Below are 17,297 nucleotides of genomic sequence, written 5' to 3'. Positions count from 1 at the left end.
AATTTTAGGCGTGCCGTGGTTTAAGCTTGTGCAGAATGAAGAGATAAGGCGATAAACGTCTGAGACATTACTATTTATCATTAGAATTCTAACTTTCCATCAAACCTCCTCCCTTAGTTTTTTCCCTCTACCTTCTTCCCTAAACTCCCTTTTTCCTTTGCCTTCCTTATTATCATCAATTTGTAATTTTTTTTAAAATGTTGAAGTACTGACTACCCTCTGATTGCAAACAGCTATGTACATATATGTGGTATCAAACGTTTTGATCAATATCACTAGTCTGTTTTCGGTTGGTTGGAAGATATTGCATTTTAGCAATAACCCCACCAGTGTACTTATTTATTTTCTGTATATAAAGTTTAATAAATAAATAATATACCACTGGACTGGTACCTAAAGCGGAAAGCTGATCACCTTTCCGTTGCGTATTTAACGATCAAGATAACATTGCTTTCATACGATTCAATGCCTTATGAACCATTAGGTGCGGGTAATGGTTAGAGAAGAAGAAGATATTTTAAAATAAACTGCATTTCACTGCAGACGAAGAACCAGGTAATAGAATTGCAAAGAACTGAACTATTTTCTTCGTAAAATGCACGAGTTGAATGTAATATAAAATATCATTTTGCCTTTTCTCTATTTCATTGCAAAGTTCTGCAACATATTTTCCTGTCATCCTCCCTAGAATCCATATAAATCATCCCGACTCTATTTCCTCGCAAATCCCTTAAGATATTTGTTCTAAAAAAGGGTCTTTTATGGATATTCATAAGGTAAATTTTATTATTTGTTCTAGAATGATAGTTTCATACGTTTTTCTATTAGAGACGCCATACTATTTATTATTTAAAGGATAACGTAATGTTATATTTTCTTAGATATTTCTTTCACCACAAACTTTTATGAACGATACGTTGATAAAAAAAATTTAAGAAATTTAATTAAGAAAGGTGTATTGAGATGGTTTGGACGTGTGGAACGAATGGGTGGGGAAAGAACGGTATATAAATTAACTAACTAACTTACTAACTAACTAACCATCACGCCGCTTCCCCGCAGGGGTAGGCAGAGAGAATAGAGCGCCACACCACTCTGTCTTTGCAAACATTCTTCGCCTCTTCCACGTTCATGCATCTCCTCATACATACCCGCCGATTGTTACGACTCCTAACCTGACCACTTTCAAGTATTTGGCATACCTGGTCGTGCCCTGTTTTTCTCGGTCTTCCTCTGCTTCTTTTCCCGCTAACATTCGCCTCATAAATTTGTTTTACCCTTCTTCCTCACTCATTCGTTCTACATATCCAAACCATCTCAACACACCTTTCTTAATTTTATCGATAATGCTTATCTCAGCTTTGCATTCCTTCCTTATTTCACTATTCGTACATCTATCATACATCGTTTTGTCGCACATTCTGCTGAGAGATCGCATTTCGACTGCATTCAGTCTACTTTCATCCTTCTTTTGCCAACTAAACTTACTTTTGGTATATAAATTTATGAAGCAAATGTAGTTGAAAACAGGAGCAGACAAAGACCGAGGAAAACTTGTGATAAGGAAAGAATGCATAAGTGGATAAGCTTTATCGATAAAATTAAGAAGTGTGTTGAGATGGTTTGGGCATGTGAATCGAATGAGAGAAGAAAGAACAGTAAAAAAAAGGGGTTAATGTGATTGGTAATAGGAGTAGAGGAAGATCGAGGAAAACTTAGTATTACTAAGTACAGTGAAACCTCTATCTATCGTTCCTCGAACAATCGTTTTCCCGGATGTGGCGTTTATTTATTCTACCCCGGATTCATTTCATACAAAAATAGATCGCATTGATCGTTTCTCTATCATCATTTTATCGCATTCATCGTTTAAATAACTCTCCAAATTTAACATTTTTGACTTAAAAAAATTTAAATTGTAATCAATTGTCTTTGTTTTTCTTTAATAAACCATTTTGAATACTTATCAATTGGTTTTATTGTCAATTTCCATGATACCCATTTAGGTTTTTTTTCTAAAATTAACTTTTTTGGTGCAAATTTGCAAAAAAGTACACTCGAGTTACTGGTATGTCATACAAATTGTTTTCCCGCATTCATTGTTTTCCCGCATTCATAGTTTATTTCGATAGGTCTCTTGAAAAACGATAGATAGAGGTTTAACTGTATTTAAAATATTTACTTGAAAGTGGTAAGGTCAGGAGTCAAAATAATCGGCGGTAATTGAAGAGATGCTATGTGAAATGGCGAAGAATGTATCCAGAGGCAGAGTGGTGTGGCGTTCTATTCTCTTAGCCTACTCCTGCGGGCAAGCAACGTGCAGGTTAGTTAGTTAATTATGTGTATATGCAAGATTTGTGAGGTAACAATGGTATTTGTCGCCGATCTCAGGTTGTTCATACCGTCGGCGTGCTTTACAAAAGATATGTCACCATATCCAAAATATCTTTATGCTTAAAACCAGTGGCGTATCGTGCATAAGCCAGTGTTTCTATATATGTATTATGCGTGTAATTAAATTTATTCACAAACAGTACTGGGAATGTCCGGAGCGTGTGCCGACTCGGTTCGTAAACTTCTTGTAAATTAATGTACAGAGCTTGAAATAATACAATGCTGCGTGTACACTGCCGGTACATTTTTTAACGATTTTATATTATTTCTAATAAATTCCTTCTAAATTCTACTTTATTGTTGTTCCTCTTCTTTGTCTTCTATTTTTTATTTATTTAATTTTTAAATAAAATATAAATACAAGTACCAAAATATACCAAAATAAAATTTGGTGTATTAAATTAAAATGTAGTTCTACAAATTAAACGCCAAATCATTAAATAAATATATGATAAAGGGTACTGGAAAGAATATAATAGATATCAAAAATGTTCATATAAATACATATAATTGATTTTAACAGAAAACTAAAAATATAATTTAAAAAAGTAAACAATTAGTACTTCCTATACGATTTGTAAATTAAAAGCAGAAGCTACTTAGATCTGTTTTTGTAATAAATAATTTCACCACGATCGTAAATCGAAACAAATTTAAATAAATAACAAAAACACAAATTTCCTAAATAAAACTAAATTTAACAAAGAAAAACTTACTATCTGTTCTCATGTGCTTGCTTTTGCATTTGGATAAAATAAAATAAAAACACAATTATAAAATTTTGAGGAGATCCATGAATGTGAAAGAGGAGAAGATTGTTTGGCGTTCTATTCCCTTTGCTTACCCCTAAGTGGAAGCGGTCTGATAGTTATTTAGTTAGTTATTTCATTTAAATAATTTTAAAACAAAGTGTATTTGTTATATTATGTAAAAAATACTTATTTGTTACGCCACTGCTTCTAGTTCCACATCCTCCTTTAAATTTAGTACCTCCCCATACACAAAGCTCGAGGATATATCCAGCTTTAACAATACATTACAACAAATAACATATGCTATCTATATAATCTACACCGTTATCCCTGGCCATTGTCTTAAATCAACACGGCAATAACACACAAGATAAATTCCATTTCATGTGTTTTGATTAAAACCTGTATAAAGCCGATAAAAAAATATTACTTTTGCAAACTACCTTTTATATTGGTATTTTCCATTCGTAATGTGGTACGTATGACAGGTATGTTATACCTATCCGACTTATCGGTCAATTCTTTAAAATATTTTTAATTTAAAATAATAAAAAAATCGTAATTCAATTAAAAAGTTTTACTGATTTGGCGTTAATTTTGTGAAATAAAGGTCAAGTAATTTTCACTGGTCAAAAAATATCACTGTTAAAATAAACGTCACTGTTCAAATAAATAAATGTGGAAAAACTTCATAAGTAGATTATTTTTTTGTGAAATAACATGATGATTTAAATAGAATAATAAAACACTTGTAAAATACCACTTTTTTGAGTTTTAATAAACGCATTATTATGTAACATACATTAATATGTAAACACGACTAGTTTCAAGTACTACAGTTGCACTAGGCTAGCCAAATAAAATTAATGTGGGAAAAAAAACGATTAAGTTGTAATTTTGCGAAACAAAATGATTATTTAAATTCAAACATAAAATACTTGTGTATGACCATTATTTCGAGTTTATTAATGTAAACACGGCTAGTTTCAAGCGCTTATGCTAGAACTAAGGGAAAATTTATGAGGCAGATGTTATAGTTGGAAATATAAACAAATAAAGACCGAGAAAAACATGGTTCATACCATCAACTTATCGCTCATACCATTGATCATTCAAGTATTTGAAATACTTGAAAGTGGTCAGGTCAGGAGTCGGAATAATCGCTGGGTTTGTATGAGGAGATGAATGGAAGAGCCGAAGATTGTTTGCAAAGACGTGGCGTTCTATTTATACTCTCTGCTTACCCTTCCGGGGAGAGGCGTGATGATTGGTCAGTTTTTGGTTAGTATATAGCAGCTATTCTATGGTAAAAATTTCAAGCCTTATATCGCCATTTAGACCTCCTTGAAGTAAGAATATCACTTTCCCCCAAAAGTCTAGTCTAATTCTCGTCCTTTCGGTAATTTATTTGTCTACATTTAAAGCACTCAGATTAATCAAAAGGCACGAACGCGAATCATTAGTACTGAGTACTACAATATCAAATTATATAGGGCAAGTGTCTTAGCTTTATTTGAAGGTATTTTGGTAAGATTTTTAATCAGAAAGAGCTTTGTTGTAAGTAAACACCGCACTGGTTTGTGAAATATAATTATATTCTTGGGAAATGTATTACTAAAAATATTTCAAACGCATCCATCCACGATCTGTCAGCTGTAGAGCTGTCATTTTTCATGTTCTATGTGATGCCTGTCGTTGTTTTGAGAGATCAAAATAAGATGTCTTTATCAAATATCGGTAGGAAATAGAAAAATGGCGAATAAAGACTTTAATCTCTCAATACTTCGACAGACATCACAAAACACATGAAAAATGATAGCTTTATAGCTATCGTAGATGGTTACATATATTAAGAAATTGTTTCAATCGCATCCACGAACTGTCAGTCTACCTTTAGCTATAGATCAGTAATTTTGTATGGTCTATAACAGGGGTCGGTAACGTGTGGCACGCGAGCCACATGTGGCTCTTCAATCAATTTGTGTGGCTCTTTTTTGTTAAATTCAAAATGACATTTTTTACAGAAATTTTAACAAATATTATGATTTTTTTAATTATTCTGTTCATGAAAGAAATTATTAATTTTAAATAAGTTCTTTAGTTTTTATTTTGTCTTCTTTACTTAATAAATTCAAAATGCATCATAAAATACATAAATCGTTGAATGTTAAAAGGTATCATTAAATATTTTTTGAGTAACAGAGATACCTTTAAAAACGTAATCATTTTGATAGAAAAGGGCGTTATTAAAATATTTTTTTTTTAATACAAATATTTCTTGAATTCATTTCGCAATTATCGGGAATCGAACCCGCAACGCCAGTTTTGCATTCGAGCTGCTTTTTATCATTTATTGCTTTTTGAACTAAACTACTAGATTGGGATTATTAATTTTTAATTCAAGTTTTACTTAGTAAATATGTAGCACTATTTCTTAAAATCTTTTGTGACACGTGTTACTAAGTAAAATTTAAATTAAAAATGAAAAGTCAAATTAAAAATGCCGAATCAATTAATGAAATTGATAATATTATACTCTCAATATTGATAATATTAAAAGCATTTACTTTGAGGTTAGTCATTTTTACTTTTTTTTACATTTACTAATATTATCAACATTTTTGTAAAAAAATAAATCAATAATTTTCAAACCATTATTCTAACCACAATTGTGCATAATCCTTCATGTGTTATCTTGATCGTTAACACATGAAGGATTATGCACAATTGTGGTTAGAATAATGGTTTGAAAATTATTGATTTATTTTTTTACAAAAATGTTGATAATATTAGTAAATGTAAAAAAAAGTAAAAATGACTAACCTCAAAGTAAATGCTTTTAATATTATCAATATTGAGAGTATAATATTATCAATTTCATTAATTGATTCGGCATTTTTAATTTGACTTTTCATTTTTAAGTGTTATCTTGATCGTTAACACATGAAGGAAAGGTGATCAGCCTTTCGCTTCAGGTACCAGTCCAGGGTAATAATATGGTATAAATATTAGAGTGAAAAAATCACTTATATTTATTTAACCACCTCCTTGGGAATCGAACCCGGGACCTCCAGAATGGTAACCGAGCGTGCTGACCATTACACTACGAAGGTGGACAAATAAGTGATAATATTTATTTTCAAGTTAAACTGAATGCAATTGTTTTCGAGCTATCCTGGGAAATAATATCATTCATTGTTTTACTAAATACACGTATTTAATCGAACAATAATATCCCCGTCTGAGATCCAGGCAGATGAAGAACAGTTTTATCATAATAATTAATTATTCTCGTATTGCTCGAATATATTTTGAGCATTGTTCGTTGATTAATTCCGAACGCGTATTGACTGTTCAGTTATGCGAGAGGGTTCTCCTTTGAAGATCAAAGCATTTATGGAAATAGTTTCCGCCACGACCCCTCTGGATAGCAGAACAGCCTATATACAAAGGAGACAATGATCAAAAGCTCATAAATTGTTGCAATCCAATTAGAAAATTCTAGTCAAATGTTAATAACAAACAACGCGACTGCATTTATTGTAATTGTGTATTGTAACAGCAGACAGTTGGTAGAATTCCATATTGAATTGTTGGGTAATATATCCAAAATAAAACAAGGTTTGTTGGATTGAATTCTACATTTATTTATGTATATGTTAATACGTGACGCGTTTCGTGTTCTTAGGACATTATCAAACACTGCTAAGAAGACGAAACACGTCACGTATTAACATATACATAAATAAATGTAGAATTCAATACAAACCTTGTTTTATTTTTGATATATTACCCAGCAACTGAATTAGTTTTTTTCTCTCTCTTTTTTGTAACCTTTCAGCACCTTGATCAGCCCTGCGCTTCTTGTACTAGTCCAGGGTGAAGTTAAATAAATATGAGAGTGAGAAAATCACATTTATTTATTTTGACCCCCCAGGGAATCGAACTCGGGCACGGTATCCAAACGCGCTGATCACTGCAATACGGAGGTTTTTTTTTCAATATTACGACTGCTTAATTTCAAAACTCGTGTATGGCTGATACGTTGTTTTAAAACAAACAATCGATTTGATCTATTTAAGCTGAAAACATTTTTAAGCAATATCACATCCTTGAGATGGTTTGGACATGTAGAACGAATGAGTGAGGAAAGAACGGTAAAACAAATTTATGAGGTGAATGTTATTGGGAAAAGAAGCAGAGGAAGACCGAGAAAAACATGGCACGATCAGGTATGCCAAATACTTGAAAGTGGTCAGGTTAGGGGTCGTAACAATCGGCGGGTATGTATGAGGAGATGCATGAACGTGGAAAAGGCGAAGAATTTTTGCAAGAATGTTTGAGTGGTGTGGCGCTCTATTCTCTCTGCCTACCCCTGCGGGGAAGCGGCATGATGGTTAGTTAGTTAGTTACCTCCCTTAAATCGTCTTCAAAGAAAATAGAAAGTTCACATTTCTAATTTGTTTAATTTTACAATGCTTGTAAGGCAATCAAAATGTTGAAAATCTATATTACAACGATGCCATCAAAAAAATTGAAAATGGTAAGGGACAGCAGCTGTCATGAAGCGCGCTTTCTGCCAACGGCAATGTTTAGCGTAAGCTGTCACAGTTTTATTTATACATTAATTTACAATGATAAAAACACGTATGTATTTGAATGGAACGTTAGGTCAAAATTACAAAGCAATCAGTGAATAACTCTAGGAGATATAGATTATTCCACTTTTATACTTCGTACATTTTATATGTAACATATTATTATACTATTTTTTGACATCCCATCAAAGATGAAGAAGAATATGGAAGTCTGGGCATTTACGGGGCTGACGACCGTCATAGGCTGGTTTAAGTGATCACTTTACACACGTGTATCATTCACCAATTCTACCCATTTTTGACAACCACACTACTCAAATTCTTCGAAATTCTATATATATGAACCAATTTTGAAACAATTTTCTTGAATCACTAGAACTTCACTAGAGACATCTATTGGTGAGATGAAAAGAAGCTTTTTATTAGTATGTGAGGTCCGAATCCTAGATTTTAATCACACACATGAGACACGCCCGAAAATATCATTTTAAATAATAATTAAATAATTAAATGTTTTAAAAAAATACATATAATTATACTTTTGAAAACAGGAATTGTGTTATTGGCATCCCTTCTTATGTATTTATTCACTTTTTATGTTATTAAAATTCTGCTTCATTTACGATTAAAGTATTGTATATTTAAAATAAATTATGGGCTTGCCTTTTGTCCGAAATGTGAACTGCTCCGATTACTGATTTTTTTTTAAATCTGGTAACCCTGTATCAGTCAGCCCTCCTTATTCACGCTTTCATTACTGTTGAGGGGTGTAAAAAATAAATTACGAAAATATGAGAACGCGACACTCATTTTTCACGCCACTTGGACCCGCGCTAGTTAGAGCCTCCCGCTGGAAAATGGGTTTAAGTTTAAAAAAGGGAATTCAAAGTTTATTGAAGCCCTGCCTTATAAAGAAACCTGCGAAAACTCGAAAAAATTCTAAATTTATTTTTCACCACGTTAACCTTCCCAAATATTGAATTATTCTTGTAAAATTTATTTTGGCTGCTTATATATTGCATTGTATTATATTATATTTTAGGAAAAAATCATTTTCATTAAATATATGAGTATGTATGTTCTCACAGGGTTGTCCCGTACTGGAAATTCATTTTATATCATACATTTTGATATGTCGCTCACTCCTTTCAAGAACGTCATGAATCAAAAAACATGATTTTTCAGGAGAACGCTTAAAAATATAATACAATGTATTAAAAATAAATATCAAGCCACTTTTGAAAATTTTTACTGTGCAACAGATCTTTTTAGGTAAAACCTGAAGGTTTTTTCTCCATTTAAAAAATATTTAGGATATTAAAAAAATTAATTAACCAATACCAAAAATTAATTAACCAATAATATTCAAAATACAAAAACAACACTTTCTGCCCTGTAGCGGGTAAATATTAAGTTAAAAATATGCCGCTTTTTCTGGGATATAGTAAATTTTTCGGGCATTCCGAAAACATGCACAACTGAAAATTGACGATTTTTGATTTATGACATTCTTGAAAGGAGTAAGCGATGGCGCGTTCACCCTTAATTGGAAAAAAAAATATTACTAGATTGATTGTATATTCCTTGAGCGATGTGTATATATCTTTTTCCTGGGTCCATCCCAACTTATCCCCTTTGTAGACTGTTAGGGTCAGCTCTCCTCGTCCTCAGGTTGAAGGTCCTTCTATCATGTACAAAAAAATTAAGCCCAGGTAACATTTAACATAATTGCTTAAAACACCGTTTTCGTATTGAAAATGTTAGTATGTATTTCTTCGAAATAAATACATATGTACTTATATCGTTTTAAAAAGGAAAGGGTTGTTGAAAGGTAAGGAGTCAAAAATATTATAAAAAATGTTTATTTGTCAAATTTTAATATACGTATGTACCTACCTATACATTTTATTAAGTACTTAGTACCTACATAAAACAGTTCTACCACCAGATGTCGCATGCGTCGCACTGAATAAAACAAAAGACATCAGATAGAAAAAGTATAATATTGTTAACTGTCAGAATCAGATAGATAGAAAAATATTGTAAATATTAATTAAGAATAAACTTTTATTGTCGTTTCTTGAATTACAAAGCAACACATTGTTTATTTTATTATTATACACCCACTTTACATATTATTTACACCCAATTTACAAAAGAAAATTATTACCACGTATATATATTCTACAAAAAAAATGTACGCGGAAAACACATGCTGCTTCTCGCGCAGTCGGTCGCGTACTGGCTTTGTATATTTGGGAGTACACCCTTAAGGTTGAAGTGTTTATTCAAGCATCTGAGAAATAACATTGCCATTGAGAAGGTAACCGTAATGTGATCCACAAGAAACTTGTGGGATTTTACTAGAAAATTGAATTACGAGTATCATTTATATAACGAAAATTTGTGTAAAACGCAATTAATTTGGGCTTCCATCAGATTCGGATATAACACTAAAATATGATACATCTAAAACAGCCATACAAATCCAGATAGCTCTTAGCTCAACTTACATTTTTGAAACATGCTGAAAAAAACTATTCTTGAAAATAATATGTAATATATATCCTGAAAACGGTTTAGCTTCATCCAAAAATAACTTTGTAAAAATTATGAAATTGGAACCTTGTGTTGGATTGTCTAAAATTACATAAATATGAGAGTAATGAAAACTGAGGGTAATTTCAAACCAAAGCGAGTACCATATCATACCTCGTAGCTATGAACATAACTATGAAAGTGAGTTACTTTGAACCAAAGTGGGTAACTTTGAACCAAAGTGAGTAATTTTGAACCAAGGTCGGAAAATTTTGTAAAAAAGTTTTTAACACATTTTTATATATCTAGGTAATAAAACAGATAAAGATGCAGAATAAATAGTTATTGTGTAAACATTACAAACGTTATTGATATCTCAACATATATGAAACAAAATATGAAAGTCTAGGTATGAAAGACAAGGCTTACGACCTGTCATATGCTGGCTTAACTGGATACACTTTATACACGTATAACTTTAACACTTCATACACGTGTAACATTCACCATTCTACCCATGATTGTTCACCATATTACTTTAATTTCGGGAGTTGTATTTATTCTACAATTGACACCTTTTTTCACATGTCAGTCCTCGGCACCATCTATGCTTGAGTTGAGCAAGTTTTTTTACATAGTAAATTATATAACAATACATACCTAAAAAAAAACAGAATAAATAAATAAGAATAAAATAAAATAAAAAATAAAAAAAAACACTATAATTTCGTAAAAACTAATTACGGTATAATACTTGAATTAATATTTGGGTGCATGCTTTACAATAATTATTGAAGAAAAATCTAGTAGGTATAAAAAAAACAATTTTTAAACAATGGTCCTCTTACCAAGATTGAAAGAAGGACAAACGAAAAAGATGAAAAGACTTACGAGTAGTTTTAATTCACCTCCGTAATAATTTATTTACGTGTACGTAATAGAGCACACAACCTCCTCGGGGCTCTAATTACCCGTCATTTCACCCTCCGGCCCCCCTTCTTATCAAACACATTTCACTTGTATGTTTGACAAGTTAATTCCATTACCCATGGCCGCGCGGCTATTAGAATGAGTAAAAGCTTAACATTGCCTTTGAAATAACATTCAAATATTATGTTTATCCTGTATGCTGGTGGTGGAAATTATTTTACTGTATTAAGGGAAACATTGCCACTGTAACGGCCCTAAAAAGGACCTTTTCATGTTTTTGCTTTTGGTTTGTGCCCGGCTCGATAAATTACTTTAAGTTTGTACAATACACCATATATATATATATATATATATATATATATATATATATATATATATATATATATATATATATATATATATATATATATATATATATATATATATATATATATATATATATATATATATATATATATATATATATATATATATATATATATATATATATATATATATATATATATATATGTAATAAAATACCTAGGTACCTACCTATACATTTTATTAAGTACTTACAAAAAGTACCTACATAAAACAGTTCTACCACCAGATGCCGCATGCGTCGCTCAAGATAAAACAAAAGACTTCCGATAATATTATTAACTGTCAGAATCAGATAGATAGATAGATAGATAGATATAAAAATTATTATAAAGATAAATTAAGAATAAACTTTAATTAAAAAGCAACACATTGTTTATTTTATTATTATACACCCACTTTACATATTATTTACACTTAATTTTCAAAAGGAAAATATTACCACGTTATAAAACGACAATTTTGTTAAATGGAAATGGATTATGAAACATTAGATGTATTAAAACAATTACTACAATATGTTCGGAGTGAGAGAGAAAAATTAGAAGATGATCAAAGAAAACGATTAGAAGATAATCAAAGAAGACGTGGAAATCTAAGAACTAGTGATAAAATTAAAGATAAAAGTCCATGTAAGATTTGTGAAAAATTAAATAAGGGAACTCGATATCACCCTGAAGCAACATGCTGGTTTAAAACAAAGGACGATGATAAGATTAATAAAAAAAATGAAGATTTACAAATCACACAGAAACAGTGCTTGAAGAATGAAAATAAAAATAATGTGGAAAAAATTTCTACAAAATATAAAATAAAATATACTCCAGAAAAGAAGAATTTCGAAGCAGATTGTATGAGCAGGAATCCAGTATTAGAATCGAATGAAAATGCAAATGAACAATTAAAAGTTGTAAATTTGGTTAAATTAGAAGATATTTTAAAAGATCAGAATAAAAATGAAGACATACAAATAACACAGAAACAGTGCTTGAAAAATGAAAATAAAAATAAAGTAGAAAAAACTTCTACGAAAGATGAAATAAAATATACTCCAGGAAAGAAGAATTTAGACGTAGATTGTCTAAGCAGGAATCCAGTTTTAAAATCGAATGAAAATGCAGATGAACAATTAAAAGTTGTAAATTTGGTTAAATTAGAAGATATTTCAAAAGATCAGAATAAAAATGAAGACATACAAATAACACAGAAACAGTGCTTGAAAAATGAAAATAAAAATAAAGTAGAAAAAACTTCTACGAAAGATGAAATAAAATATACTCCAGGAAAGAAGAATTTAGAAGTAGATTGTCTAAGCCGGAATCCAGTTTTAGAATCGAATAAAAATGCAGATGAACAATTAAAAGTTGTACATTTGGTTATATTAGAAGATACTTTAAGAGATCTGAATAAAAATGAAGGAATTCAAAAGAAAAAAAACAAATGGATTGAGAAAAACTGTGTCTACTTTAAAAGGGTCAAGAAGAAAAAAAAAAATACAAAAAAAAAAGAAAGAAAAAAAAGAACGGAAAAAAAAAGAAAAAAAAAGAAAGAAAGAAAAAAAAAAACAAGAAAGAAAAAAAGAAAGAAAAAAAAAGAAGGACAAAAGATAGGAGGAAAAAATAAAAAAAAAACTTTATCATATCACTAAACTTATACCAGTCCCTTCACTACAAGAAGATGATCCGGAGGACGAGTGAAAATTTTACTATGAATTTTCATCCCCAAGGGGGGAGATGTAATAAAATACCTAGGTACCTACCTATACATTTTATTAAGTACTTACAAAAAGTACCTACATAAAACAGTTCTACCACCAGATGCCGCATGCGTCGCTCAAGATAAAACAAAAGACTTCCGATAATATTATTAACTGTCAGAATCAGATAGATAGATAGATAGATAGATATAAAAATTATTATAAAGATAAATTAAGAATAAACTTTAATTAAAAAGCAACACATTGTTTATTTTATTATTATACACCCACTTTACATATTATTTACACTTAATTTTCAAAAGGAAAATATTACCACGTTATATATATATATATATATATATATATATATATATATATATATATATATATATATATATATATATATATATATATATATATATATATATATATATATATATATATATATATATATATATATATATATATATATATATATATATATATATATATATATATATATATATATATATATATATATATATATATATATATATAATTATTTTTTGGCTATTTTGCTAAATTTTTCAAAATATTGTTTTGTCTCAGACCACTTTTTGAGTTTATTAAGGTGTTTACCCCTAGTTTAGAGAAAACAGCGCCGTGATATTGTTGGGTCTACCTAGATTGCCCTGTAGCGGGTAAATATTAAGTTAAAAATATGCCGCTTTTGCTGGGATATAGTACATTTTCTGGGCATTCCGGAAACATGCACAACTAAAAATTGACGATTTTTGATATATGTCGTTGTTGAAAGGAGTGAGGGATATGTTATTTGGCAATGTTATAGGATTGTACCAATGTCTTTGCACTGGAAAGTTACCAAAAATGTTTAAAGAACTGTGTTATCAATCATTCGACTTGACAAAGTGACATTCAGCTTTCAGAAAACTTCCCTCAAAAGCGACGGAATATTTTCAACGTAATTTAACAACGAAAAAAGTTTTCAATTTAGAGTGCCATTCTTAATTTGCGCAGATAAAAATATTACCTTAATAAAGGCTCTTATGAATATTAATATTTCTATGAAAAAATAATCTGAAGTTTTATAAGAAGTTTTTAAGTTATTTAGAAAGAAAAAGAAATGGAAAGAAAATTTAATACAAGATTTTAAATGTAAATAAATGAAATAATAAACATTTTTGAATTTTGTTTTTTTAATTTAAGTTTTACTTAGTAATTAGTGATATTTTCTAAGTAAAACTTGTATTAAAAATAACTGTTGAAATAATTAATGAAATTTTTGAATTTAGTTATAATTTGTAGTTATAATCTTTTATTTGGTAATTGTTTAAAAAAAAACATTAAATTCCTTGTAAGCAAATTCTAAACACGCTCAACGATTGATTTTTAACATAACGAAATTATTACAAACGCATCCTCTTGTCCTGTCCATCAATTTGATGATGATGATGACGATGATGATGATGATGATGATGATGTTAATATAAATGTGTTTTCTTTCAGGGATACAGATAGGATGCCATGGTACTCCAGTCAAACACTCTTCTGGGTGCTGTCTTGTCTCCTCCTCTCATGGCCTCTGAGGATACTTATTGAATGCAACACTGCCTATGTTCACTACACGGTAAAATATCTACTACTGCTTAGGACTCAGTATTTTTTTTATTGTTTCCAAACAATTTTGTGTGACGTTGCAGCGTTGCTGACTGATAACTGACCAACGCGTTGGTCAGTTATCGCGTATTTACGGAAACTTATTCGTATCTGCCTTAGTTATGGGAAACCACAGAAAACTAAACAAGAGAAGACAGACTGTCACTTACTTTACCAAACAATGCCAGACTTTCAGTTTCACTTCTAAAGTGTTAAGCATTTTGTGTCCTATTTTGATTAATATATTTTACACCCTTTTATAACAAAGATGTGATATAGACAAAGATGACATATAACTGTCATTGAGATAATTTATTTTTTGTGTTAGTTACAAGTTAAACAGCAAAAGGATTCAAAGTCAAAATTTAAAAAAATAAGTCACATACTGAATTCAAATTATTTTAACGATTTTACTCTCTCAATTTGATGAATGTGTAGATACAAATTTGTTTAGTAAAGCGATATTTTATATGATTATGTAATACCATATTTATTTCGTTGTTTTGATTTTGCAGGTAACTAAAATCTTCGGGGTGAACTATGACATTGAAGCGAGCAGAAGACTAGATCTTGAAGCACAAATGTCGCAGTACAATCCTCATATCACGTCTTTTCCTCGCGCCCCACCTCCATCTTCCATTCTTTCCTCACAATCTGCAATATTGGCCAATAATATGGAATCCGCGAGCAGTTCCACTCAGCATATTAATATTTTAGCTTTAGCGAGAAGTAGAAACGGGGTAGAACAACCAGAGGCCATGTCCCACACAAGCACCATAGATAGTCTGGAACTATTCGCAACTATCAGAGAAAACTGCGTTCTCGTTCCATCTTATTCTGAAGCTCTCCTCCTTTCGTCTCTTCAAGCTAGTGCTGGACATATTCCGGCCACTGCTAAAAGTGCAATTACTGTCGTAGAAGAAGATTCTCAAACAGAAAACCATAATTTACCTAGAAATGTAAATAATATAAATACTGAAATAGATCCAAATGAAATTGATAATGTTATACAAAGGTGTTTCAGGGATTTAAAAAATAAACAACAAGCCTTAAGACAAAACAGTTTGCCTTCGACAAGTGGAATAGATATAGCAAATTTCCAAGAGTCTGAAGGAAATACTCAGTCCATTTCGACCCAAACAGCTACTAACGCAAATGATCAAACACGTAGATACTCCGCGGACCAGTTTACCAATAAAAGTGCAATTATTTTAGATAATCATTTAAATACGCCTAGACGAACTATTCGCATAGTGGAAGAACATAACGTTACGGATAATCCGAGAAGAGAGAGTGTAATCGAAATGGGAAATTCTACAGAAATGCTTATAAGTAATGAATGCCAAACTCGATCCAGGAACAAGTCTTCTCCTTTAGGAATGCATACTTCGCAATCTAATTACAGTCTGAGAACTAGTAACAAAAACTCATTATTCTCCAGAAGAGAAAATAATACTCTCTTAGATAAAACTAAAGCGCAAAATAGGAAATCTTGGGCAGGATTTCTTAGTAAACCAGTTCCACCATTTGGACATTATAACAAAAAATACGGCAGCGCTCGAATAAGACCTTTACCGACGAGTAGTCGCAACTCCCTATGTGACTCTGTGAATAAACAGAGCGATGAGACTTTAATTTTAACTGAGTCTGTGGAAGAACAACCATTCCACGAAAATGGTGCATCAAGTACAAGTAACGCAGGCACAAACGTAGACGAAGCTGATATACCATCCGCCCAAATAGAATCTATAGACCGCAATTTAGGAGATGTAAATAATGCGGATACCGCTAGCAGAAATCTGTTCTTCGCGAGTCCACTTCTCGAAGTGTGCCCGACAGATCCTTTGGGGGGAAGAGTCCAAACAACGCCCACTGAAGATCCTCCTCCGTACGAAATAGCTATTAATTTACCTGTTATACGACGGATAACGAGATCCATTACAGATAGGGGAGAACTGTTTGGACAATCCCGGGCGTTTATTAGTGATACCCTTCTTAACAGAAGGTCTTGTGTGGACAACATCATATCTGGTACAGACGCCGTTCGACTCATACAAAATACAATATCGAGCGATAGAAATGAATCAGAAATGGAAACTAATTTGTGAAGAAACCTTCGTAACAGTGTAGGTTATGATATTATATGTATTACATAAGAACCTCGATTGTCCGGACTAATGAAGGTAGTCCGGATAAGGGAAAATCCAGATTATCAAAAAAATCATAATTGACAAGCTAAAACATGTACATTCAGTATTAATCATTTTTATTTGCCTAGATTAACAAATATCTTTAATATTTAATATTTTTGGTTTAAAAAATCAATAAATATTCTGCTTTAAGCCAGCAGCAGTTCTTTTTGAAGCTGTC

General features: G+C 31.0%; 1 protein-coding gene across 1 annotated transcript in view; it reads left to right on the top strand.

The window, feature by feature from the left end:
• LOC148311163 (uncharacterized) overlaps positions 1-17,035 on the top strand; it is a 108,012-nt gene extending 90,977 nt beyond the window's left edge. The window contains exons 9-11 of the mRNA XM_088257111.1: positions 14,778-14,898; positions 15,443-15,534; positions 15,619-17,035. Of these exons, the coding sequence (XP_088113237.1) occupies positions 14,778-14,898; positions 15,443-15,534; positions 15,619-17,035 (1,630 nt within the window). The remainder of the gene's footprint in view (positions 1-14,777; positions 14,899-15,442; positions 15,535-15,618) is intronic.
• The last annotated feature ends 262 nt before the right edge of the window (positions 17,036-17,297 follow it).

The sequence above is a fragment of the Brachycentrus maculatus genome, unplaced genomic scaffold, assembly GCF_059751285.1.
Source record: "Brachycentrus maculatus isolate JH-2025_06_01 unplaced genomic scaffold, ASM5975128v1 h1tg000071l, whole genome shotgun sequence".
Classification (NCBI taxonomy): domain Eukaryota; kingdom Metazoa; phylum Arthropoda; class Insecta; order Trichoptera; family Brachycentridae; genus Brachycentrus; species Brachycentrus maculatus.
Note: the sequence above shows the minus strand (reverse complement) of the source record. Positions and strands in the feature narration are given on the sequence as shown.